This window comes from Camelina sativa, chromosome 11 (genome assembly GCF_000633955.1).
Source record: "Camelina sativa cultivar DH55 chromosome 11, Cs, whole genome shotgun sequence".
In the NCBI taxonomy this organism is placed as follows: Eukaryota; Viridiplantae; Streptophyta; class Magnoliopsida; order Brassicales; family Brassicaceae; genus Camelina; species Camelina sativa.
Genome location: NC_025695.1, coordinates 8733304 through 8760613, shown reverse-complemented (window position 1 = coordinate 8760613; position 27310 = coordinate 8733304). Strand labels below are relative to the sequence as shown.

Below are 27310 nucleotides of genomic sequence, written 5' to 3'. Positions count from 1 at the left end.
AACACTATCACGTGGCTTAGAAATAAGACTAGGTTTGGTGTTTTTGTCCCTTTTGATGACAACATCAATTTTCATAAGGTAAAAACCACACAAATTTCTTGTTATTTTAAGCATTTATGCTAGTGTAGTGGTTGAGGAATCGCCATATATATCGGTCTGAGGATGTGACCTAAAACACTCACATAAAAGAATTTTATAATAACTTGACGCCTAAACAAACAGGTTATAGCGGTGGGAATTACGGTAGGAGTAGTCATACACGCCGTGGCCCATTTGGCTTGCGATTTTCCACGGCTAATCGCGGCAACTCCCGAAGAATACATGCCTCTCGGAAAGTTCTTCGGGGAGGAGCAACCGAAGAGATACTTGCATTATGTGAAGTCAACAGAAGGAATAACAGGACTCGTAATGGTTCTCTTGATGGCTATTGCTTTTACACTGGCTCTGCCTTGGTTTAGGCGGGGGAAGCTAGAAAAAAAGCTTCCAGGGCCACTTAAGAAAATCGCGAGCTTCAATGCCTTCTGGTACACTCACCATTTGTTCGTTATAGTCTACATTCTCCTTGTCTTGCACGGATACTACTTGTATCTCAGTAAGGAATGGTACAAGAAAACGGTGAGTACTTCAGTTTTCAACATTTCCAAAATCGTTGAAAAAACGTTACTAACTTGGGGGTTTTGTTTATAGACGTGGATGTACTTGGCCGTACCAGTAGCTCTCTATGCATTCGAGAGATTGATACGAGCATTCAGGTCCAGCATCAGGACAGTAAAAGTTCTTAAGGTAGCGGCTTATCCTGGAAAAGTATTGACTTTGCAAATGTCAAAGCCTAAAAATTTCAAATACATGAGCGGTCAATACATGTTTGTAAACTGTCCAGCAGTCTCACCGTTTGAGTGGTACGCAATAAAGAACACTCTTAATTATGGGTCAACAACTCTAAACCCATTTCAATATATTTGGATGTGGATTTTATTAACTTATAAATTATACATATCTCTACAGGCATCCATTTTCAATAACTTCTACACCACAAGAGGACTTTCTGAGCGTTCATATGAAATCACTAGGAGATTGGACAGAGGCTATCCAAGGAGTCTTCTCCGAGGTCCTATATATACACTTATATACTTATATACTTTTATACTTTTATCAGTCTTGGAGTCGGGGAAAGACAGTTTTGTGTGCATGTCTCAGGTGTCTAAGCCATCTCCGGTCGGAGACACATTGCATGGTGCAAATAGTTCCTGGTAAGTATATTCTCTTTTTCTTCATATATTATTATATTTTAAGACTAGTCTTCGTATACACTTTACATCTAGTATATATAACTCAGCATAAAAGACATGTGTGTGTGTGTATACCTAAGAAAATCTAACGTTGTTAATTTTGAAATGACAATGACCCCTTCTTCCACAGTTACCCCAAAATCATGCTTGATGGTCCGTACGGCGCACCAGCTCAAGACTACAAGAAGTACGAGGTGGTTCTGCTGATCGGCCTCGGCATTGGAGCCACCCCGATGATCAGCATTATCAAGGACATTATTAACAACACGGAGACCAAAGAACAGCTCAGCCAAATGGAGAAAGGATCACAACAAAAGCCACAAGTTAAGAAAGAAACTTTCAAAACGCGAAGAGCTTACTTCTACTGGGTAACAAAGGAGGAGGGCACATTTGACTGGTTCAAAAACATCATGAACGAAATAGCGGAACGGGACACAAGCAAAGTCATAGAACTACACAATCATTGCACTAGTGTTTACGAAGAAGGAGACGTTCGTTCCGCTCTCATACGGATGCTCCAGTCTCTGAATTATGCCAAGAATGGTTTAGACATTGTTGCTGGAACAAGGGTCATGTCCCATTTCGCCAGACCTAATTGGAAGAACGTCTACAAACAGATAGCTATGGACCACCCTGGCGCTAATGTTGGTAAGCTCTCCTTCTCCCTGATCAAATGAACTAGTAAGCGTATGGTTTGGTTGTTGTAATTTAATTAATGACTACAAAGAAAAGGATATAAACTGAGAATGGATATATAACGTGCAGGAGTGTTCTATTGTGGAGCACCGGTATTGACAAAGGAATTAAGGCATCTAGCTTTGGAATTCACACACAAGACAAGTACAAGATTCTCCTTCCACAAAGAGAACTTCTAAAGACAAAGAAGCAATTCTACCCACAATGCTAGCATGATGGCTAACAAATTAATGAAAATTGTGGAGAGCTAAGCTAGTGTGTCATATTTGTGTTTTGAGGATTGAATTTTGGTTTTTCTTTTTTATGATGTTTATGTGAAATGTATGTTTATGCGCTCTTTGTTTTTGTTTCATTATCTAATATTCAAAACCATGTTCAATATCCTTAATTAATTTTTTTGAATTTCACTTTTCACAGGATTGTGTAGAAACGTATAAACCGCACAACAAAAAGCTAGCTAGTCGCTGTGGATAATCCTTTGGAGAACAACTTTTCTCAAAACAAAAATAGAGAAAGACAGTACAACTTTTCATCGGAGATGCTGTCGTTACATATTAAACAACATTTAACATTTGGCCAAATCAATATTTTGGGGGTCTGCAGAAGTGCAAGTTTGTACAAACAGTCCTAGTAGTGTAGGAAGAGTTTATGAGAATCTCTTGGGCGAGTTTAGGGGATATCTTGCATGCATGCATTCAACTCTCAGTTCATTAACAAAGACACCACCATATACTGTTCCTTAGGTACAAGTCTCGTTCCTTCACTGAAGGAATTAGCTAAGGCGTATAAGCAATAATGCCTTGACTATATGTTCCACTTCCACCACGTTGCCTAGCTTCCTTCAGAAACTATGAACAAATGTNCTACCCACAATGCTAGCATGATGGCTAACAAATTAATGAAAATTGTGGAGAGTTAGTGTGTCATATATTTTTGTGTTTTGAGGATTGAATTTTGGTTTTTCTTTTTATGATGATTATGTGAAATGTATGTTTTATGAGCTTTTTGTTTTTGTTTCATTATTCTAATGTTCGATATCCTTAATTTTTCTTTCTTTTTTGAATTTCACTTTTCACAGGAATGTGTAGAAACGTATAAACCGCACAACAAAAAGCTAGCTAGTCGCTGTGGATAAATCCTTTGGAGAACAACTTTTCTCAAAACAAAAATAGAGAAAGACAAAACAATTTTTCATCGCAGGTGCTGTCGTTACATATTAAACAACATTTAACATTTGGCCAAATCAATATTTTGGGGGTCTGCAGAAGTGCAAGTTTGTACAAACAGTCCTAGTAGTGTAGGAAGAGTTTATGAGAATCTCTTGGGCGAGTTTAGGATATCAGCATGTCTTCCACGAAAATCCTTCTCGGAATGTCCTATACAATTACGATCTACTGAAGAAGTCCCAAAAGTAAAAGCTGTCCACCCTCACATGTATTGTCAAATTGGAATTCTGCATCCAAAAGAAAGATATGGAAGATGATAAATTCTAATAAACTCGAGAGGTCGAAAAAAAGTTGAAATTTACACCAACAGGAAGGGATCCACAGATATAGGAGAAGAGAGTAAGAAAAACAGACTTTACTCGCCATTCTTCCTGATCACCAGTTGTTAAAATAATCTTAACCTAGTATAATTATAATATAATAATCTTGGACACTGGGTGCATACATGCATTCAACTCTCAGTTCATCAACAATGACACCATATACTGTTACTTAGTGACACCAGAACAAGTTAAAGAATGAATGATAAATATGAATAGTTTTCCAAAAAACTGACCTAGTCTTTTTTTGTTCAACTCAAAATGGGTCTACTACATTGGAACAGCTTCAATAAGCCTAGAAAAGTAGAACTGAGTAGTAGTGAGTCCTCTCTTGCTGATTTTCCAGCCGACCTTACGCAAAGCTCTTTCCACATCCGCCTCAGAGTGTAGATAAGCCCTTGTGGCCTTGGATGGCCCAGGGAAAAGCTCACCAATTCTCTTTAATATATCATAGTAAAACGTCTTTGGAGCAAAACTAAGAATCACTCTCTTCTCTGCTAAAGAAGCGAGGTGCGCAATCATTCCATCTGCTTTGTTCTGCGGATAATGTATCAGCACGTCGAGGCATACAACAGTATCATACTTGCCACTTAAGCTCTCTAAATCATTCACTTCAAATCTTGGTATATTCCCTACTGGTAGTTGTGACTTTGCCTATGCATATCCAAAACCAATCACAATGATTCAGAATTCCAAAACTAGCAACTCACCTATTCTATAGCACCAAGCAGAGGAACTTAGTTCAGGATTGAAATTGGGATTTACCTTCATCTCAGCTTCGGCAACCATAGCAGCAGAGATATCGGAAGCAGAGACGATAGCTCCTTCCTTAGCTAAAGGAATCGAGAGCAAACCGGTTCCGCAACCGGCGTCGCAAACCGTAACACCGGCTAAAGATCTATCTTCCGTAAGCATAAGCATCGTGTTCTCCACCGTCTTAGCATGGCCGAGTCGGATATCCTTCTGTACGCGATTCACTTCATCAGTATCGCCGTAGATCTTCCTCCACCTCTCGAACCCGGTGCTGTTGAAATACTCCCTCACAACCTCCTTGTCGCCTCCTCCAACTTCCTCCGCCTGCAATTTCCGCCTCCTCTCCGGATCCGTCAAGGAAACCATCGCCGCGAGTGCTGCTACGGATCCGCCTCCGAGTACGGCGATTGTCGTGCTGTCGACGCCGGCCAGGTCGGTGACGGATGCCGCGACGACGGTGGCGGCTCTGCTCCGGGGAGTTACATTGAACCTCCTAGTTGCGTTGGGGAATCTGGGAGGAAACTGAGCGACTGAGGAAGACGCTGACAACAAGGACGGAGCAAACGGCATTATCGAAGAAGTTTAAGGGGAAAGCCACAACGAAAGTGAGTTTGGCGCCGTTGCAGTGCCAGTGATGAAGAAAGAAGTGGGCTATCCTGGATAAGAAGATAGGGAAGGAGACGATCCACGTTTCGATTTCCATGGGGCCCACTTTAATGCGTCACACTACAAACTTTACTTATTTTAACGTCTCTGACCTTTTATTACACGAACTTTCGTGTTTTGCCCCAAAGTTTACAAACTTACGCGTTTTCACCCATCTTTTTATCTGGACTGCTCTCTCTGTTACCGGATGTAGATTTTTGTTTCAAAAACCAACTTGTATTAGGTAAAGTAATGAAGAGTATATTATACAAGTAACAACATGGAAGTCAAAAAATATCCACAACAGTTTGAAAGCAAAAGCATGTACATACATTGAAGTCTTCTTCTGTGTTTCTAACCTTTTGTGGAAAAGAAAATAGTGATTTTGTTGATTTTGATTACCTTTGTTTGTTTGTGTGTGTGTCGTGAATGTAGGAAATTGGACGCCAAAAAGAGATTAGAGGGGTGGTCACTGGTCACTCATCATAGTAGTCAGAAACGGAATGAGAAGGAAGATAGGCGGAGTCAATGAGTTCCTTACGTGATGTCTCCCATAACTGTTGTTCTATTCCAAGCTTCCTTAGCTCCCTCATTCCCCTTTCAACTGCCACAAAAAAATCAGAGTCGTCTTAGCTCCAATCAACCCATTGATTTAACTTTCAGTGTAATAGTAATATACCATCAACTGCATCATGTGAAGATGGCTGTTGGCCGAGACGATTGATCCAGAACTGAAGACGCTCTTCTGCTATATCACTTTCCACTCCGTGGATTTTAGCTCTTTTCCAAAAATACAGCAGCCATGCCTAGAACATGTATATGTGTGTTTTGAGTCAATGTATATATATGATCCTTAATAAGTAAAAGCCTCTCCCGGTAAAAGATGTTAATGCTAGTTACCTCTTTAAATAGAATATCCTGTTGCTCTTCTTCGCTCAACTCTGCATTCAAAATTCAGAAGAAACTATTCATCAATAATCCCTTCTTGTAACAACACAAACCAGTTGGATTAAGAGGCTTGTTAAATTTATATGCATGATACTTTGTCTAGATTGTCACGAAAACAGTTTTAAGGATGTGACTAACCAAATGCTTCGGAGAACTTAGATTCCCCTTGCACCCTGGAATCTGGATATTAAAATGATATGAGTGTCTGTTATATAACATTTACATGATCAGTATTTATAAGTGGCCAATCAGTTTTAGATATCTTTTACCACTGACGGTTTGTCGGACCACACTTGTTTGTCTATACCGGGCAAGTGCAAGCATTAAAGCATCCTCGACCTATGATGTGCAGGAAATGATATGACAATATGTATGAGATATTTACTTGTTCTGGGCAACAGATTCTACTAATAAACATCAAATTCAGATTAGAAAAATGTGGGCATAAACCTTCAAGGATGCTATCTCTCGCAAACCCGCTTCAACAGCAAGCATACTCTCTATGTTTCCTTCTCCATTGACATCACTGAAATTACTGACGACTTTGCTCCAAGTGCGATCGCTACCACCTGTTAGATGATGTTATTGCCTTTTACTTTTGAATCTTTAGATAAAGATGCTTAGTTTTTTTTTGGGAAATATTGGGAGGACTATTGAGGATCAGACCTGTTTGCCATGAGTCTTCAGGCTTTTGGGCAGCGGAGAGGACAACTTCAAAGGGAAGAGGAGCTGACGCTGACCAATGTTCATATCTTGATGTGGATATATCATCGCATATTCCTAAATGTGATCCAATGAGGTGCATAAGTAAATATTTCCGAAAGAGAAATGCAAGTAATGTTATTGATCAACTCCCACTACTTAAGTCTACCGTGAGATAATTAATCAGCTAGTNAAGCATCCTCGACCTATGATGTGCAGGAAATGATATGACAATATGTATGAGATATTTACTTGTTCTGGGCAACAGATTCTACTAATAAACAACAAATTCAGATTAGAAAAATGTGGGCATAAACCTTCAAGGATGCTATCTCTCGCAAACCCGCTTCAACAGCAAGCATACTCTCTATGTTTCCTTCTCCATTGACATCACTGAAATTACTGACGACTTTGCTCCAAGTGCGATCGCTACCACCTGTCAGATGATGTTATTGCCTTTTACTTTTGAATCTTTAGATAAAGATGCTTAGTTTTTTTTTGGGAAATATTGGGAGGACTATTGAGGATCAGACCTGTTTGCCATGAGTCTTCAGGCTTTTGGGCAGCGGAGAGGACAACTTCAAAGGGAAGAGGAGCTGACGCTGACCAATGTTCATATCTTGATGTGGATATATCATCGCATATTCCTAAATGTGATCCAATGAGGTGCATAAGTAAATATTTCCAAAAGAGAAATGCAAGTAATGTTATTGATCAACTCCCACTAGTTAAGTCTACCGTGAGATAATTAATCAGCTAGTTGGGACCTTATAGTTGAATATTACAACCTAGTGGACAAGTACACAGCGAATGGGAAACACATTGTAATCATATCAGGACCAGTTTGTGAAATCTTCAAAACCCTTTGCACTCTTGGCACCAAAATGAGAAGAACAGGTTACATTATATTATAAATCATTGCAGGTCAAGACCCAACAAAGAATGGAACGGTTGCATCTTTAGGAGAGAGGGGTTTCTTACCATGTTGAATAGCTAGTTCCCAGTAGCGAGCAAGCCAGCATCTCTTTAGAACAACTTCCTCCTACAAGGTTGGTCAATATTGTAGTTGATCAAACAAAGATGGCGTGGTAAACCGTCAAATGTACAAAATTCTAGTTTAGTTTGTGAGCAAAACCATTTCTTCTTGAGTCAAAATGGTTCTATGTATCATTGTCCGAAGAGACTTTGTTTCAGCTTCAGCCTCATGGAGCTGTTCTGTGGCCTTGTCTGCTTCATCTTTTAAGCTCTGATCATAACACAACACAGAAGAGATGATTGTTTCCTTGTCAAGGTGAAAAGTTTATATAACAGAGTCCAGAGCACATTATACTGTTTAGTACCAATTTAAATAGACTAAACACCAGAGAATTGTACCTGAAATTCTGAACTAAGGGCATCAGTTTCTTTACTTCTTCCATCTCTTTTCTGTTCAGCAGCCCTTAATGCTGCCTGCAACAGATTTATGTTCTCCCTTTCAATAATTTTATTGTCAAAGCAGAAGCCAAGACAAGCTAGCAGAATAATAAAGGACATGTATATTGCAAAGAACAAATGAAACAACATCCATTAAAATTATGAATGCACTACGGACCTCTCTTTGACGCAATGCTGCTTCTTTCCTGGAGGGATCAGCATGAAGTTTTTGAAAACCCAATTTAGTGAATGAAGGCTATATAACAAAGACAAAAAAAAACAAACCTCTTCAAGAGTTTGACATCAAAGTTTGCTCCTTCACCTAGAGAAGCAACCTGTTGTAAGTCATACCAAGCTTAAAAATAACCATCAACATTGTAGATAAGCATCCATTTCTACAAAAAGTAAACTATACAAGATATATCATAAACACCTGTTTCTCGAGCTCTTTAGCCCTTGATTCTGCTGCTTCGCGTCTTTCTTCAGCGCGCTGAAGCTGCATTTGTAACTCAAGAAACATACATATCATGTACGCAAAGGCAGCAAGCAAACACACACAAAAGAAGTAAATTAGAAATAGAGAAAGGTCACACTGACCTTATCCAGTATATTATCGTTCTCTTCTTGAAGCATATCTAACTGCAATGATAACGATCGAGTTGGTTTCAAATGAGAGATCAAAAAAACATTTAACCAAAACTAGTTTTCCAGTATATTGTGAACCACCTACTTCATCACGCAGGGCTGAAGCTTCTCGATCATCTTCAGTAAAATTCTGTGATAAAATATCTGCAGGACGAAACCTAAAACTAATCGTTCGAGTCCCAGTAATTTCGTCAAACACAACATATGCAAGAGAAGCTAAGACTTTCAAAAAAAAAAATTTGTATATATGAAGTCCAATTTTTTTTTACCTTTTCTTATACTTTAATTGAGCTTCCGATTGTTTTGCTGGTACATCAAATTGAACATTTAGTTTCTCGTCTCCGTTTTGCTCAAACTCCTCCAACGGATTCCGACGAGAATACGCCGGAACTCTAACCCTGAGTGCACCCTTACCATTCTTTTCAGTAGTACTCTCCACTGGATAGCGAGGTACTTCAGCTTTAATTTTATCACCGTCGAGTTCATCGTCAAATTTAGGCGGCGGAAGTACGACGGCCGGAGCTATTATTTTCCCGCTGACAATCTCTACTGGATTACGGGGAACATCAGATGTAATCTCATCATCGTCTGATTCATCGTCAAATTTAGGCGGCGTAAGTAAGACCGGTTTCTTCGCCGGAGCTTCTTTCCGATCCCTAGCATTCTTTTTAGGAATTATAATATCGTCACCGTCGGATTCATCGTCAAATTTAGGCGGCGGACGTATGACCGGTTTTTTCGCCGGAGCGTTTTTCCCGTTGACCGAACCTTTACCAATACGCTTATTATCATCTCGTCTTCGAGACTGAGTCAGAGGCGGAAGATGTACCTGGTACAGATCTTCGCCTCCGTCTTCATCGTCGTCGTAATCATAATCATAATCATAGTCGCGCCTCTCCATAACCTTCGCGAGCAGCTCAGCGGCGTTTTGTTTCCGGAGCGTGCTTTTGCCTGAGATTCCTCCTCCACCGCTGTTCAGCCGATGCGACGGAGACATCGCGGGTGAAGAAGAAGCGGAGCTGCCTGGTCTCCTCGCCATCTCTTTAAAGAAGACGGAGTCAACAAGGTGGGAAAGACTTTTTTTTGGATTGAGCTGCAGAGGAAGAAGAAGAAGGGAGCAGAGAGATACGCGTGGACCGAGTGGTGGCGGGAGAGGAAGTTGAGAGAACGTGGGACCCCTTTGTTTCTTTCTTTTTTTTTCCGGTAAGATGTTTTAATATTTGTTTCTCTCAACTAATCCCATTTGTACAATACTATTAAATAAGTATAATTTAGTAATTGATTTAATTTTGAAATGCAATATGTATTTTTGCTGTTGCCTAGATTTATTATATTTATGGCAGATTTATGAGTAGACCATGATCATATCATTTTTTTTTTTTTAACTTTCGTATTAATATTTTATGTTTTTCAAAACTTTCAAATTTCTCAGAACATCATTACTGGTGAGTATTCACAAAATTGGGCCCCAAATTTAATTAAAAAACTCATTATTGAGTCCACAGTGTAGAGTATCAGTTTTGTGGGAAGCATTTTGAACAACCCGTTAAGAACGATATGTGTCCTTCGCTGATTGATTGACGCAGAAATTTAAAAGTGTTTTTTTTTTTTCTCATTTTATTCTTTCTTTCATCGCGACTCTCTCTCTCTTCTCTCTCATTGCAAACGGCGAAAGGAAAAGTGATTCATGCCGTGATCGGAAAATCAAATCGATTATTCCCATGAAGTGCTCTCTTGCCAAAATAATATTTTAATGTTTGTATCCATTTAATAATATTTTCATGACGAATTATTTGAGATACATAACCTTAATTATGAGAAAATGTATGGATTAGTGAATGGAGTGAGTTAAAGAAATTTATCAAACCTATTGGAGGTATGCATTTGAGTACTCGCAGATTTAATAACAAAAGTACTAACATGATATGCTGTTTTTATTCGCATTATAATTTATTTTTGCATACTCTTCCGCTTAAATTAAGAGGTACAAAAGCGATAATTATTTTTTGATTTAGTCACTGTGGTATAGGTAGAGATTACTTGTCTACCTAATCATTTATAAACATTTGTCAGCAACAACCTAAATGTCAGCCACCTAGAAGATGGAGATTTTGCATAGATCCTTTTTCAGCAAAAAAATCTAAAGACTTAAAATTTGATTCATTTTATTTCATTCATACAATTTTGAATCTTGTTTACAAAGTACATTTATTTCAAACAATATATATATATATATATATATATATATTAATATGTACCAAATTACTCCAAAGTTTTGGAGATATCCATATTATAAGTATTTAAAAATATTAAAGGAGGTGTTTTAAGATAATCCAAAACACTCTATTTGAGTTAACAAAACGATGGCACAATGTCATAGTGGTACAAAACACATTTATATATTAATTCGCCATAATAGACCAATCACCACAAAGAATCAATCTCAACGTACCAAAGTTGTCTCATCATCAACATCCAATCTTAGCTTCCAAAAAAAAAGTAAAATAACAAACGGTCTAATATACCAAAATGCTCTGAGACCAGGAATAGGTCAGATTAAAAAGATAGCCGGTTCGATGTACCGTGGTTTTTTTGTCAAACCGGGAGAGTGGAAGAAGTTTAGGCCGCAGGTTTCTTCTGAACAAGGTCCTCAATCAAATCAGCTGCCTCTTGGATCGTCGTAATGTTTTGAGCATCAGATTCCTCCACACTTATGTTGAACTTTTCCTCCAACGCCATCACTATTTCCACCTACATCCATATTCATCCACACAATACTAATGAATATTCATAAACGTTTGCATTGAAAAAGTAGTACGTAACCATACTTTAAAACAGAACGGCTAAAACATCACATTGTTATGAAAACAGAGGAAATATTAACATGGCATAAATATGAAAGAGAGGGAGAGAGAGAGCATATAACATACGGTGTCGAGAGAATCGGCACCAAGAGCAGTGAACTTGGATTCGGCAGTGAGAGGAGTGTCCGCAGTCAAAGCCAATTGCTCCTTTACAATGTCACTCACTTTCTGCACCGTCTCTGCTTTCGCCTATATCCTCACACACACGTTACTACAATTAACTTTTGGCATTTCTCATATAATATAAGTTTTAGCTCAAGCAAATCTTTATACTTACTGCACAACTGATTTGAAGACGAAGGCTCTTTGAAGTTGAAGACGTGAAACGACCAAAGGTCACAGACTGGAAACTTGAGCCTTTCCTCAACACCTAATGATCACATGATGGCTTTTAAATATAACTTGAAGAAAAAAAAACTAAAAGCGAATTCTCAAGATGTGGATGGTTAATGAACTATAATTGAGTAAAAAGTTTGAGGTTTCGAAGTGATAAAACAATCAGACAGTAACATGTCCCGAAGTTTTGTAGAGTCACCTGAGAGATTCTGGTCGACGGAGCTTTGAAGCTTAGAGAAGTGGTGGATAAGGAAGCCATTGAAGGAGATGAAGCTCAAAACACAACTCAAGAGACCAAGAAAAAAGAGTAAAAATGGTTTCTCTTAGTTGGATAAGGTGTAATCTCTTAAGAGAAGAAGATGAATCTTTAAGTTGGAGCAAGTAGAGAGATACGTAGATACGGCGTCGTTATACGATACGCAAGCACAAGGGTTTTAGTTTTGTGGCGGAGGTTTGTTCTTGGGGATTCCAGGCCTATCTTCGGCACATGTTACTGTGGGTCCCATACTTGCTTAGTGGACTTACGACAGGCCCAATCCAAAACGCAAGTGTTACTTCAGGGGCCCATCTTGGTTCTTTTTGCATTTTTACTACAATTAGGTTTTGAATTTGCATGGTTTTAGTTGATATATTTTAATGAAAATTATATATAACTGATGATGATAATAAAATATTATTTTATAAAAAAAGTTTAAATTAATATTAAAAAAAAAAAAATTTCAAATACACATTTTTTAAAAATATAAAAATCAGTTGTGTTATAAAATCAAATATGATAAAAAAAATCATGAATTTAACTTGATGTTGAGGTGAGGCGAATCAAGCTGATGACCTCACATATCCTAAACAATTTTTTTGACCACCAGAAAAATGGAACAATTTTATCATTATGAATTTAACTCGTTTTCATATTTAATTGATCACTATGACCTATGTTTTCGTGTTTTTTATTCCATGTTTTTTTATTTTTCATATTCTTTCTTGTCATTTTCATTATCAAATTTTGTGGTAATTGTCATCGTTATTTTTACCGTTTAGTTCTTCGTTATACTTGTTTGGGCAAATTTTAACCGATTCATATGTGAACTGTTCTATAGAATGAACGCAAAGAGATTTTTATTGATTAATGCTCAAGATTACAATAAATCAATATCAGAACCGGTTGTGGGATGTTCCTTCACAAAAATATAGCTCTCCATTAGATTTAGTCGCTTGATAGCGTTATAGCCCCTTGAATCTTTTCGGGTTCTTCCCCTCAATGGATAAGAAACTACAATATATATGAGCGAGTATGCTCTTCTTTGTTTGGAGGCATTCCCCCCTAGATTATTTATGATGAGCATTATATGCTTATTATATTTTAAGAGGCTTTGCCTCTTCTGTTTTATTTTCAGCAACCGTAGTTACTTTATTTCCACTAAGACTATGCTTTTAGTCTCGCAATGATATTCACCTCAGTCATCTATACCAACGGCATCAACCATGGTCGCTGCTTGTTACATGTCTGTAAGAGGTGCTGCCTATTATTCAATTGGCACTGGCCATGGTCTGCAGGCTAAAGCCTTTTCTTTACTTTGTTTAGTAGTGATCGTTGTCACAACGTTTCCCCTTGTTTGTATTTTTTTTTTTTTTTGGAATGAACGCAAAGAGATTTTTATTGATTAATGCTCAAGATTACAATAAATCAATATCAGAACCCGTTGTGGGATGTTCTTTCACAAAAATATGACTTCAAAAATACGGGTTCTGATATTGATTTATTATAATCTTGAGCATTAATCAATAAAAATCTCTTTGCGTTCATTCCGTAGAACAGTTCACATACGAATCGGTTAAAATTTGCCCAAACAATACTCTTTTTATTCTTCTTCCTCGTCAACTTCTTCACATTCTTCCACTGAAAAATATTTATTTTAGACTACCACACAACTTGTTAACCCATCAAACTCCAAGAACAAAATCATTTTTTTTCTCATAAAAATAAAAAATAAGATAAAAAAAAAAAAATTAATGAAAGAATATCAACTCATCTATAAAATCATACACAAAAATATATTTTACAGCTCATAAGAAATAAAAAGCACAAACGTAGATAAATAAGATAATTTATGTATTACATCAATATTTATAATTTAAAATTTTAAAAGGTTTCGAAATATAAAATTTGAACTTTTTAAAAAGTTTCAATATTTATAATATTTTAAACTTTTAAAATTTAAAAATTATAATATTTAAAAACTTTTTTAAAGCTAAGAACTTTGAAAAGTTTCAATATTTATAATATTTAAACTTTTAAAAATTTGAAATATTCTAATATATTTTTTGAAACTTTTTAAAGTTTTAGTTTGATCAAATAAAAAACTGGATCAAACCGAATAAAACTATTAAACTGGGACGCATATTAATCTTATTTATAATGCCTGATAATCAAGCTTTCCTGCTCATTCGTTGTTGAAAGCATATTAATCTTATTTATAATGGTTCTGAACTATTGTCTAAAAAATTTCTAGGTGATGTGAGATATTGTACATAGTTCTTTTATTTCCATAAATTTAACATTTTCCTCTTTCTAAAAAATTCTAGAAATTTAAAAAATGTTAATGAATGACATGTCAAATCCTGATAGGATGTTTAAAATAATTCCTAATATAGAAAATTCTGCAAATTTTAAAAAATGTTAATTAGTGACATGTCTAATCATAATTGGAGGTTTTAAATACTACGAGGATGCCTTTAGGAGTTTATAGCTTCTACTTTTTATTAGTTTAGATTATTATAGTCATGTAACATTCTCATTTGGCGATCCATCATCCATAGGGATTAGCGGATTAGTTTTCATATCTCAAGGATAAATACATACAATGCATCATACAAATTTCATATCTTTAGTATCAAATCAAATATTCATTTAATGAAATCCAAGTATATAACAATGATACTGAGTTATCTTGCAGTAAAATTAAAGGAATTGTATGAAGTATAAAATAAAAAAAAAAAAAAATCAGTAATTACGAGCAGCGGAGGCAGTTATGACCGTAAGAAGGAACAAGAGTACAAAAGAGGAGAATGACAAAGCCAGTGAGATAGTGACACGATTGCAATAATGGTGCACATAATGACAGATGGGAAGCCAACCGGCCTCTTTGTTACCGTACTTCCCGATGTAACCTTCCGCGAAGGCCGCAGAGAAAGCCGATATCGCTGTTATCGTCGTAAGCTGTACACATCAAAATATATGATCAAACCCATCCCAAAACGTTCAGATATAAAAAAATTTGTCAAGACTCGAGAGACGAAATCAAAATAAAGAGTCTTCACGTATATAAATGAACATATATATTTCATATTTTAAAATTTTAAAATAGTGTGTAGATTGAAAAGCACGTAAAGCAATTACCAGATCAAATAAGAAGAGTGCAAAAACAAGTCCTCGTCTGCGGACTGCTAAACAAGCCCATACAAGTGTAAAGAATGTCGCGCCGCAGATAGCTATCTGTGCGTACACCAAATACCTGTCAAACATCAAAATAATACACATTTTCAGATCGATCATCATCACTAGATCTCTTACTTTACTGTAAGTCTCTTTATAATATATAAGAAAGCGTATGTACTATATAATATACGAAGAAAGTAAAGAGTCTTGTTTTGTATCTTTCTAATGCTGATCGATCACACGGTTTAAGGTTGTCCTTATTTGAGTTTCACGTGGTAAAATAAAATATAAGACATGAGGTATGTTTCGCACCCTTTTCACCGTATTTGTGTGATTTGATTTCTCTTCGTATTTTTCAACGTGATTGATGAAATTTCATGCAGGCGAATAGCGGTGGTAGGAAAAAAAAAGAGAGAATGAATAAAAAATATATGTACCTAAAGGCAGAGGAGTAGCTGTATTTAGCCTCAAAAGCAATGCCATAAACAGAGGCGACTTCACGGTTAGTGATCATGACCAACAACGAGGCCATTGCAGCTCCAAAGGCTAACACTCTCATCGACACTTGAACCCCAAGATTCATTAACGGCGTTCTTCTTCCTTCATTGTCTGCCATCATTTTTGTATTTTGAATTCAAGATTTATTTTCCTTAAATAATTGTTACGGACAAAAAGAACGAATGATAAGACAAGATATTGTTGTTGTTGTTGTTGTTGTGTAAGATCCCAAATCTCCCACGAAGACAAGAGAAAGAGAAGAGAAGTGTGCTGGAAAAGAAGAGATAGACAGAGGAAGAGATTTTATAGGACGTTAATTTGTGGGTGAGATCGCAAAACAAGATATATTTGTAGGACGTTTGATGATCGAATCCTCTGCCTAAACAGATGGGTACTTTCTGTTTGAATACTTTAATTTTGGTAACGAATCTTAGTATATACACGTCATTTTTTCTATTTTCTTGTTTTTTTCGATTAATTGAAAAAAAAACTTTTGGATAATTAATTTAATTTCTGTTCATATATTATGTATAGTGACAAAAATCAGATTATATATAGACTTTGGTTTCAATGTTAAGTTATACTCTAAACAATTATTAAAATTCACTGTTATTAAACTGATGATTTGATGTAGTACATTTTTACGTGTCACACAAGCTTCTAGAATTCTCTGTTTTCCTTCTTGTTTTTGTTAGTTTTCTATTTTTTTGCTGATCTTCCTTTTGTCTCAAATTTTTATTTCTTTTAGGTTTTCCTTTTCATTTTGATTTAGCTGCTCTATAAATAAGATCTCTAATGCTTGTAAAGAGGATCTTCCTTGAATTGAATTAATAAAGAATTATCTTACAAATCTGAGTTTTCCAAAGAAGCGTATTCTTTCAAGTCTCAAACCTTTGTTTTTCGTGTAGCAAAACAGAGTTTCTCCTCTGCTTTTCGTGAAGAAAACAGAGAACCTTGTTTCTTTAGTTTCCCGGGAACATAAGAAACAAGTCTTTTTTTTTTATTCTTTCTTGCTTCTGCTCCATCACTTTTGGTATCAGAGCCTTGTCGTTCCTGAAACTAATCATGCCTCCGAAACCCGCGAAAGAGACAGAGACGCACGAGGGTGATTGGGTAGAGTTGCGAAGAACGCTACAGGAGATGCAACTGAATCTTCACACCACAATTCAACGTTCTAATGATTCGTTGCGTCAATCACTATGAGACGTCGTGGAGACGATTCTTGAGAACCAGCCACGCCGTGAACAAATAGAAGGAGAAGATGCTTACGACGCTAATCCCTTCGCCCAACTTAACGACCAGATCCAACAACACCTCCATGGAGCTCGTGAGTTACATATCGATGATAGGTCAGATCGTCGTTGGGAATCTTGTTTTAAAGTTGATTTACCAGAGTTCAATGGAAGTATTCGTGGTGAAGATTTACTTGATTGGTTAGTCACTGTTGAAGAGATTCTAGATTTTAAGCAAGTACCACAAGATCGTCAAGTAGCTCTTGTCGCAACCAAATTCAGAGGCCAAGCAGCTTCATGGTGGCTCCAGCTGAAATCGACGCGAGCTCGTGAGGGTAAAACAAAGATCAAGTCATGGGACAAGTTGAAGAAACATATACGGAGAACTTTTCTTCCTTACAATTTTGATCAAACGATGTATACAAGGTTACAAAATCTCCGTCAAGGTCCTCGCACGGTTGATGAATATGTTGAAGAATTTTACATGCTCATGACACGCAATGAGATTCATGATAGTGAAATTCAAACTGTTGCTCGGTTTATTGGAGGTTTAAGGCCTCAACTTCAGAACGCATTGGCTCAATTTGATCCTAACACCGTGGCTGAAGCTCGACGTCGAACCGTTGCCTTTGAACAGCAATTTCGTTCATCTTCTAGCAACTGGAATGCGTCTACAAGGCCTCGCAATTCTTCACTGCAAGACCAGAACGTAGGTCAAGGGCTGTTACAGGAAAACACAGATTTAACTGCGAATACTTTGCGTTCTACTGTTTCTAATCGAGCACCAGCTACAACAGAGGATCAAACGCTTCGTCATTCTACACGTACACCAGCATATCGTTGTTTCACTTGTGGAGAACCATGTCACAGACAAACCGCATGTCCAAACCAATCAAGACGAGGTCTCTTAATTGAGGAAGTTGATTCATCTTATGATACTTACAACGATGATGTTGAGGAGACAAATAACCTTGAGAACACAGATCTTACCAGTGATACAGGTCCTCTTTTGGTGGTTAGCCGCATCTGTTTAGCACCCCAAGTTATGGAGGAACCATGGCTTCGCACAAATATTTTTCAGTCGACTTGTACGATTAAAGTTAAACTGTGTCGGTTCATTATTGACTCTGGTGCCTGCACAACATAATCTCAGACTATGCAGTTCGCAAATTGGGCCTTGAAAAAGAAGCACATCCTTATCCATACAAACTCACATGGTTAAAAGATGGGACAGAATGTCGAGTAACACATCGAGCGCTTGTTTCGTTCTCGTTTGGTTCAGTTTACAAGGATAAGATGTATTGTGATGTTGTGTCTATGGATGTGGGTCACTTGATTTTTGGAAGACCATGGCAATACGATAGAGAAACCACTCATGACGGGAAGCGCAACTCTTATAGATTCATGTATGATAATCGAACAATCACATTGTTGCCAAAGGAACCTTCTGCCACACCGTCTTTGATTACGCCTCACAAGGATACTACAATTACTGAGTCTTCGTCCAAACCCGTTTTGATCTGTTCACGTGGTACTTTTGAAGAAGAGTTTCACCAGACTGGGTTTGCCTTTGCTTTACTCTCAGTTTCAAGTGATTGTTTACCTAACTACTCTCCTAATCTTGCATTGAGCACGCTTTTACATGAGTTTCAAGATGTCTTTCTAACAGACCTACATAGTGCGCTGCCACCATTACGTGATATCCAACATCATATTGATTTGGTTCCAGGAGCTACGCTCCCTAATAGACCTCATTATCGGATGAGTCCACAAGAACATGAAGAACTAAGACGTCAAGTTGAAGATTTAGTGGCTAAAGGTCATATTCGCGAGAGTCTTAGTCCATGTGCAGTTCCCGCTTTGTTGATTCCAAAAAAAGATGGCTCTTGGCGTATGTGTGTTGATAGTCGTGTCATCAATAAGATAACCGTACGTTACCGTTTTCCTATTCCACGACTAGACGACCTTCTTGACCAAATTAGTGCCTCCAAAATCTTCTCAAAAATAGATCTCAAAAGCGGTTATCATCAGATTCGGATTCGCCCCAGTGATGAATGGAAAACAGCTTTTAAGACTCGAGAAGGACTGTTTGAATGGCTTGTTATGCCTTTCGGATTATCAAACGCACCTAGTACGTTTATGAGGGTAATGAATCAAGCGCTTCGTCCTTTCATTGGGAAATTTGTGGTAGTAGATTTTGATGATATACTCATATTCAGTTCTTCTTTGGACAATCATATGCATCATCTACGCGAAGTTTTAGGTGTCTTACGGAAAGAACGATTCTTTGTTGCGAAGCACAAATGCCAATTTGGAACAAATTATGTCTTATTCTTGGGTTATATGATTTCAAAGGATGGTTTATCTATTGACGTATCCAAGATAGAATCCATCAAGTCATGGCCTATCCCAAAAACAATTACCGACGTAAGAAGCTTCCACGGTCTCACATCTTTTTATCGATGTTTTGTTCCGCATTTTAGTAGCATTATGGCTCCGATTACAGACTGCATGCGTGAAGGAAAATTTGAGTGGACAGAAATGGCGGTTCTCGTTCTTCCCGATTTTTCCTTGAATTTTGAGTTGCATTGCGATGCTTCTAAGCTAGGAATTGGAGCTGTTCTTAGTCAACAAACTCGACCCGTAGCCTATTTTAGTGAGAAATTATCGGGTGCTCGAAGCCGGTACAACACATATGATGTGGAGTTCTATGCTATAGTCCAAGCCATAAAACATTGGAAGCATTATCTTTGTCACCATGATTTTGTTCTCTTCACAGATCATGATGCTCTACGCCACCTTGATAGTCAAGCGAAGGTTTCATCTCGACATGCAGCGTGGATTGCATTTCTCCAACAATTCACATTTACAATTAAACATCAATCTGGCAAGCTGAACCGAGTCGCTGACACTTTAAGCCGTCGTCACAATCTTCTCACGACTATGCATAATTCAGTTTCTGGCTTTTCCTCTTTTGGTGAGTTGTACGTCACAGATCCGTATTTTGCTCGTATATGGATTGAAGTGCAAAGTGGTCTTCAGAAAGATTTCATATTACAAGATGGTTTCTTGTTTAAAGGGAACCAATTATGCATTCCTGCGTGCAACCTTCGCTTGAAAATACTTGAAGAACTCCACTCCGAAGGACATGTTGGACGAGACAGAACTCTCCAACTAGTTACGACACGTTACTTTTGGCCTTCTCTTCGTAGGGACGTTGAGAGATTTGTTGAAAGGTGTCGTGCATGTCAACAAGCTAAAGACAAGGCGTCTAATGCTGGTTTATACATGCCTTTACCAGTTCCTACACAACCATGGACTGATATTAGTATGGATTTTGTACTCGGCCTTCCACGTACTCAAAGAGGTAATGATTCAATTTTTGTGATTGTGGATCGCTTCTCCAAAATGGCTCATTTTGTGCCATGTAAACGAACGACTGATGCTGTCCAAGTGGCACAATTGTTCCTTCGTGACATTTACCGTCTTCATGTCCTCCCTACCTCCATTGTTTCCGATCGCGACACTCGTTTCTTGAGCCATTTTCGGCGTTCGGTGTGGAAGATGCTTGGTACAAGTATTGACATGAGCTCCGCTTATCATCCGCAAACGAATGGTCAAACTGAAGTCACAAATCGAGCCTTGGGTACTATGTTGGGTATAACATCAAATCGTGGTCATGTCGGGAATAACATCAAATCGTGGGAATCAAAGTTACCGTTGGTCGAGTTTGCACATAATCATGCTTACAACAGAACCTTGGGGTTCAGCCCTTTTCATGTGGTTTATGGGATTATGCCTCGAAGTCCGTTGGATTTGTCTACAATGCCAGATAAATCACGTCTCCATGGAGAAGCAGTGGACTTTGTCGAAAAATTACAGATCGTTCATCAACAAGCACACAACCATTTGGAGTCTTTGGTACGTTCTTATAAACAAGCCGCTGATAAGCATCGTCGTGAAGTGAATTACCAGCCTGGTGATCTTGTGTGGGTGGTCTTGACAAAGGACCAATTTCCGGTGCGAGAATACAACAAGCTGAAGTCTCGTAAGATAGGATCTGTGGAGATCATTCACCGTATCAATGCAAATGCGTATAAGCTTCGGTTGTCGGATCACATTCGAACATCGGACGTCTTCAACGTTAAACATTTATTTCCTTATCATGGGGACAATAATGAGCTAGATTCGGGGTCAAATCTTTTTCTATCCAGGGAGACCTGATGTAGCACATCTTTACGTGTCACACAAGCTTCTAGAATTCTCTGTTTTCCTTCTTGTTTTTGTTAGTTTTCTATTTTTTGTTGATCTTCCTTTTGTCTTAAATTTCTATTTTTTTAGGTTTTCCTTTTCAGTTTGATTTAGTTGCTCTATAAATAAGACCTCTAATGCTTGTAAAGAGGATCATCCTTGAATTGAATTAATAAAGAGTTATCTTACAAATCTGAGTTTTGCAAAGAAGCGTATTCTTTCAAGTCTCAAACCTCTGTTTTTCGTGTAGCAAAACAAAGTTTCTCCTCTGCTTTTCGTGAAGAAAACAGAGAACCTTGTTTCTTTAGCTTCCCGGGAACATAAGAAACAAGTTTTTTTTTTATTATTCTTTCTTGCTTTCGCTCCATCATGATTTAAAAATCTAATTTAAAATCCACTGTAATATTCAAAACAGTTTGTAGATTTGGATTTTAATGGCTTTTAAAGATTTGAGAGGATTTGTTTAGTTACAAATATAGAAATCAAAATCTCATGGTTTTAGGTAGGATTTGAAAGAATTTTATAGAAAATCATATCAACTTCACTAAAATCTATCAAAATTTCAAATTTTATAAATCCAATAAAATTCTTCAAAATCACGTTTCACTACACCCGTAGTTTTTTTTAGTTTTGCTAATTTAGTAAACTAAGAACTTCAAATCTTTTACGAAAGATTACGTAGGTTTTTCTTGCTTAAGTGTAAAAGTAATCAAATACTGGATGGATTATTATCACATCTCTATTATAATTTTCTTGAAGTTCTCATCAAATTTTTTTTTTTTGTTGGACAAAGTTCTCATCAAGTTTTATACAGTAATTAAAGAAAATAATTTGATAGAATGTTGAATCTGTAACTATTAATTTGTGCAAATTACATAAGGGCTATTATCTATACACACATATATATATATAATTATTTTTAAGGTAGTACATATTCATATATTTTTCTTTCCCAATACAAATACTTTTTAGTTTTTATGAATTTGGTGGTGGATTTACCCAAAAAAGATAGAAAAGATTTTTTTTTTGCAAATTTTGTTTAAATGCTCAGTTATACATAAATTTTAATTTGGAAAACCTTAAATTAGGCTCTCTTGTTTTATCTTCTCTATGTAATATAGTATAATGATTTTAGCCAAATTCCTGACAAATCTCCAATGTGTAATGATATAGTATACGTATGATAAACGCAATTCCTAACTATTTTTCTAATGTGCATGCATTAAGAGATTGATAACACATGACAAGGATTAACTAACTAGGCATGATGGCCAATCTGCAGCGAGTATAATTTAATGTCAAAAAACGAATTTCACATGAAATCATTTTGATCATCCTATTAAACAAACAAGTCTAGTACATACAACCCTTTGTTCATCCTATTTTGAGTATTTTTCTTTACCCATGATACTATATAGTTTTGTTATTATTATTTCACATCGTTAGTTTTTGGAAAAGAAACAAACTCAACTTTCTGAAAACAAAGGTTATACCATCATACCAAGGGGAACTTATCGGAAATTTTAAGAGCAACTGTGATGTACATTCCAACCTTATTTGTTTTATTTCGAATCCCGACGCACCTCTTTAGTTTCTTGTACGACGCAATTACAATACTAGAAAAGAAATAACAAAAGTACACGTACATGCACTTATAAGAAAAACATGCAAGCATTGTATGACATATTCTTGCTAGGAGACGACTAGCAAACGTTGTACGAGTTGCTGTATTCCAAATTAATATACAATTTTAAATGCACATTCATTTTTTTTTTCTAATTTTTTAATGTATGGTCATATCGGAGTGATCTGTTCGATCGCTATGCTTATGATTAATGAGGTTAGTCCTTGAGCACCAGGTGTTTGTGTAACATTCAATAAATATAGATAAATTACTTTATCCTAGAGCATGATAGTCGACGGCAATAGAGGTTAGGAGCTTAGTAATTGAGTTGAATATTCCATACCATTTATCTTAGAACAAAAGTTCATTGACTCAGTGATTTCTCAAGATGCAAGAGTGGACCCAAACCAGTGATCACGAAACGCAATGTTTAATCACTAAACCATCAACCACTTTGAGTGACGTTTTGCAATGTTTGGCAACTTTGTATTTGTGCTTTTCTTGCAATGCCATCAAGATCATCAGCAATATTGAACTACGAGATTCATAAACACCAAAGGTAGCTAGATCAGTAACTCAATTTCCAACTTTTCTTTCCTTTTATTCAATCAAACAAGTCTTTTACATTTAAATACAATTAACAGAGTAAAAATGGCTTTATTCTTGTTTTTTCTCAAACATTAAGAAACATTTTAAATACAATCGCCCAAAAAAAAACAAGAAAAACAATTATATATGTATATATAAATCTTCGAAGATAACAAAATCTTGTTTAGCAGACAACAGTAGCTGCTCCGGAAGACACAGGACTTGCAACATCAAGCATCATGGGATTCCATTTCATCACCACTTTATCACCGCATCTTCCATCCGATGAAACTCCCGCAAATTGCATCTGATTTGCTTCAGCAGAAGACGGATTTGGTACCTCCAATCTCAACTTCTTCTCAGCTAGCCTCCGCCTCTCTGCTCTTGACCCAATCACCTGTCCCAAAACTGACGCAGCAATCGTAAATACCATCGCTGTCTTAGGCATCAACACTGACTTTCTCAGTATTCCAATGAATGGAACCGCTGCGTGAAGAGCTACAAACCAAGATGCGGAATATTTTTCAGTGTGCTCTCTCCAAACCCCTAAAGGCACATTTAGCGCCATGCCTAGCATCCCGATCACTAGTACTTTGGCTGGCAAAGGTTGTGGGCGGAGGTTCTTGGCAAAAGGTGTTTTTGATATCGCTGCTCGAGCTGTGACTATTGCTTGAGGGCATTTGAATTTCATTCCTGGAGGAGGTTGCAGGATCTTTGCCACAAGAGGTGCCACACCACTTACAGCTCGATATGATTTTGCAATTGGGCAGTTCCCTGTTTTAAGCCATTCATCACCCATAGCTTCGTGGTCTCCTCCCTGAAAGAGAAACAACAAGTAAGCGGTGCTCTTACGAGAAAGACAAAAGAAATATCCAACAACATTGCCGTTCTTAAAAGCTAAACTATTTCGTTAGTTAGATTTCTTTAACTATATGCACATCAGTTTAAAAAGATACATGTTGAGCAAGAAATGTATAAAACGTTTTACCTTATTTTTGGATGAGTCAGACTTCTTCTTTTGGTTTTTAAACATGTCAGAAAATGCATCAAACCCAAAAGGCCCTCCAGGTCCAAAGGATGAGAGACTAATTGTTGCAGCCTTGGCAGCAAGTGGATGGAATACAGGGACAGGCTTCTCTGCTTCAGATCGAGCGGTGCCAGAGAGAGGGACAACTCCATCTTGGCCATGGAAAAGCCTAAATGCGGTATCAAAATTGGGACCATCTTCAAATATTGGTCCTTTCCCTGCTCCTCTAGCCTAAAAGGATATAGGCAAAACCAATAGAAACATATGTGATGAGAATTGGATGCGGTGCAAGAAATGTCAGATATAGAGAGTGTGAACAACCCAGAAATTTTGACTTACAGGCATGGGAAAAGGCAAGGAAGAGGAGAAGGAGAGGTTAGTGGGCTCATTGATGTTCCTCAAGAACGGACATCTGAGAATGTCAAACTGAGAAGCCATGGGATTCTCTCCAGTACAATGATCCATTCTTGTTGAGGTGAAAAAAAAGGACAAGAATCTAAAACAAACAAACAAAGGAATCATAAATAAGGAATCGAGATCAAAGCTATTGAAGCAAGGTAAGTAGCAAAAGAGAGGCTAGTGGAATGGGGCAGTAATAGTATCGGATGCAATTTATATGGAGGAGGAGAAATAGCTAAAGATGCTCAAACAACATCCTCCTCCTCCAAGCTTTGATATTACCATTCTACCAAAATGATATATCTCAATCAAAAAGAAATCACATTTGAGTCAATCTAAGAAGAACTGAATTGAACCCAACAAATTTAAGAGGAATTGGAACAAACCCAAAACGAAAGCAATCGTGTGGAGACTCATCAAAAAAGACTCGGGATTTATAATTACAAAAAAGAATTCCAAAAAATCAGTAGAGCAATGGAGTCTAATAAGAGGAGCACTAGTGATCACAAAAGAGAGCTTAACGAGTCTCTGTCTCTAAAAAACGACTAAAGCTAAATCAGATCTAAGCATATACACAAAATCAATGCGAAGAAATCACAAACACAAGTTCTGGGCAAAAAGGGTTACAGAGAGAGAGAGAGAGAACTTACGGATAAGAGAGGCGATGATTGAAAAGTGAAATGAGATTAACCGATGAGAAGGCGTGTGTGAGCAACGAACGATACACAATTCAATTCCCTTTTGGAGAGATATGAAAAAAAAAATAAGCTTAAAGGTGAGAGAGAGAGAGAGGATTTTGTACAAAAAAAAAAAAAAAAAAGGGGTGGTGGATGAGAGTGGTTAGGTGGTAACGTGGAGAAGATGGCGTTTTGATTTTTAAGACTTAAATTTGGTGAGAGAATGAATACACTTTGTAGGTAATGTACCTGTTTCTTGCTTCTTCTTCGTGCTCACCACGCGCTCATTCTCAGCACCACTACTTTGACAAATTGCAACATTATTAATGCATTTTTTAATTTAAAGATTAATGGGCCAATATACATGCCTTCTTTGAATAATAAAATAAATAAATTCTTTGAATTTTGTCAAACATTTTACTTTTCAAAAAAAAAAAAAAAAAAATCAGGCCACCGATTTCTCTCCCTCCTTCCGTCGTGTTTCCATCTTTTGACCCAACAAAAAAGATTCCGGTTTTTCATTGGTATGAAAAATTGTCAAAATAGTTGACTTTTGGTCTAACTCTAAAGAGACGACTGTTTTAACTTTTAACATAATAAAATGTGCATATTGTTTAATTCACGGAAGGCGGGTGACATTTTTAGTCGAATCACTGTTTACGTAAACGTTACATGTAATGTATAAAAAGCTGGTTTTACAAGATCAAAAGGTTTTCAATACTAATCTTTTAACACATATGCATGCATATACTATAGTGGTGAATCATCTTTTGAAAATGTGAAAATTGAATCATTTTTCTTCTCTTCTGAATAAATTCAATAAGACATTTGTTCATTATTTCTCAAGGAAGCTAGCCAACGTGGTGGAAGTGGAACATATTACATATAGTCAATGCATTATTACTTATACGCCTTAGCTAATTCCTTGAATGAAGGAACGAGAGAGAACAATTGCTTCTAGCAAAGGTTATCTTTATTTATTGCACTATTTATTCTACTCTTTAGACTAGGAAAGTCCACAACTCAAACATACTTATCGTATTCTTATACAATCATAATCCAAAATTCCAACAGCTATAACTATATATTGGAAACGATATATTGGAAAGTGTAATCAGTGTGATCCAACAAATTAAAGAAAGAATTCTCTATGCGCAATGTCATCCCTCGACTAGTTGCGCGTTCCCTCTTTGTCGCGGTGGCTACAATCGTGGCGGCAATGCTTCCGTTTTTTGGAGATGTGAACTCCTTATTAGGTGCTTTCGGTTTTATACCTCTGGACTTTGTTCTACCTGTGGTGTTCTTCAACTTCACGTTCAAGCCATCTAAAAAGAGTTTCATATTTTGGATCAACACTTTGATCGCCGTGGTTTTTTCTATTCTAGGGATGATTGCTATATATGGTCGCGGCGGTTAGACAGATTATTATGGATGCCAGTACGTATAAGTTGTTTGCGGATGTATAAATAAAACATGCAAACTTGCAAAGTGGGTGAGATTGTAATTGTAATACTAATGTTTAAAATCTCATTATACATACATATTCGTATAATTTTATGTTTTAACTGAAATCACACAATAATCATTGATTATTGATTATTGATTACACACATATTCCTAGAATTGATAAATCACACAATAATCAATTCAGATTTGGAATATGAACATTTGAATCTTGGAAACCCAAAGAAAGACATAAAAGATCTCTCCTAGATAATACGAACGAAATCCCAAAGTTGGG

At 37.0% G+C, this 27310-nt stretch overlaps 6 protein-coding genes across 7 annotated transcripts; 1 reads left to right on the top strand and 5 right to left on the bottom strand.

Annotated features, from left to right (window-relative positions):
- LOC104722467 (putative respiratory burst oxidase homolog protein G) lies at positions 12-2366 on the top strand. The gene is made up of 7 exons (XM_010440631.2): positions 12-78; positions 223-615; positions 688-899; positions 1006-1108; positions 1198-1250; positions 1420-1937; positions 2055-2366. The coding sequence occupies exons 2-7, from the start codon at positions 322-324 to the stop codon at positions 2162-2164; spliced, it is 1290 nt and encodes a 429-aa protein (XP_010438933.1). The 5' UTR covers positions 12-78; positions 223-321; the 3' UTR covers positions 2165-2366.
- On the bottom strand, positions 3155-4941 carry LOC104722465 (magnesium protoporphyrin IX methyltransferase, chloroplastic). Its single transcript, XM_010440629.2, has 3 exons — positions 4297-4941; positions 3768-4185; positions 3155-3438 (listed from the first exon to the last, which is right to left on the bottom strand). Exons 1-2 carry the CDS (start codon positions 4852-4854, stop codon positions 3802-3804), a joined length of 942 nt encoding a protein of 313 aa, XP_010438931.1. The 5' UTR covers positions 4855-4941; the 3' UTR covers positions 3155-3438; positions 3768-3801.
- On the bottom strand, positions 5149-9807 carry LOC104722466 (coiled-coil domain-containing protein SCD2-like). Its single transcript, XM_010440630.2, has 16 exons — positions 8907-9807; positions 8723-8801; positions 8590-8631; positions 8426-8488; positions 8278-8327; positions 8171-8198; positions 7954-8028; positions 7715-7825; positions 7561-7621; positions 7113-7226; positions 6897-7015; positions 6147-6216; positions 6016-6057; positions 5830-5870; positions 5609-5735; positions 5149-5533 (listed from the first exon to the last, which is right to left on the bottom strand). Exons 1-16 carry the CDS (start codon positions 9674-9676, stop codon positions 5406-5408), a joined length of 1920 nt encoding a protein of 639 aa, XP_010438932.1. The 5' UTR covers positions 9677-9807; the 3' UTR covers positions 5149-5405.
- Positions 11012-12228, bottom strand: LOC104722463 (acyl carrier protein 4, chloroplastic). Its single transcript, XM_010440627.2, has 4 exons — positions 12037-12228; positions 11779-11871; positions 11568-11690; positions 11012-11388 (listed from the first exon to the last, which is right to left on the bottom strand). Exons 1-4 carry the CDS (start codon positions 12094-12096, stop codon positions 11257-11259), a joined length of 408 nt encoding a protein of 135 aa, XP_010438929.1. The 5' UTR covers positions 12097-12228; the 3' UTR covers positions 11012-11256.
- LOC104722462 (CASP-like protein 1F1) lies at positions 14762-16072 on the bottom strand. Its single transcript, XM_010440626.1, has 3 exons — positions 15711-16072; positions 15235-15349; positions 14762-15054 (listed from the first exon to the last, which is right to left on the bottom strand). The coding sequence occupies exons 1-3, from the start codon at positions 15890-15892 to the stop codon at positions 14839-14841; spliced, it is 513 nt and encodes a 170-aa protein (XP_010438928.1). The 5' UTR covers positions 15893-16072; the 3' UTR covers positions 14762-14838.
- LOC104722461 lies at positions 23451-25744 on the bottom strand. 2 transcript variants are annotated; one of them, XM_019231473.1, is made up of 5 exons: positions 25543-25732; positions 24833-24989; positions 24455-24724; positions 23847-24283; positions 23451-23806 (listed from the first exon to the last, which is right to left on the bottom strand). In XM_019231473.1, the coding sequence occupies exons 2-5, from the start codon at positions 24956-24958 to the stop codon at positions 23722-23724; spliced, it is 918 nt and encodes a 305-aa protein (XP_019087018.1). In that variant the 5' UTR covers positions 24959-24989; positions 25543-25732; the 3' UTR covers positions 23451-23721. The 2 variants fall into 2 exon arrangements, with proteins under 2 accessions (XP_019087018.1, XP_010438927.1); XM_010440625.2 differs by having other exon boundaries at positions 23451-24283; positions 25543-25744.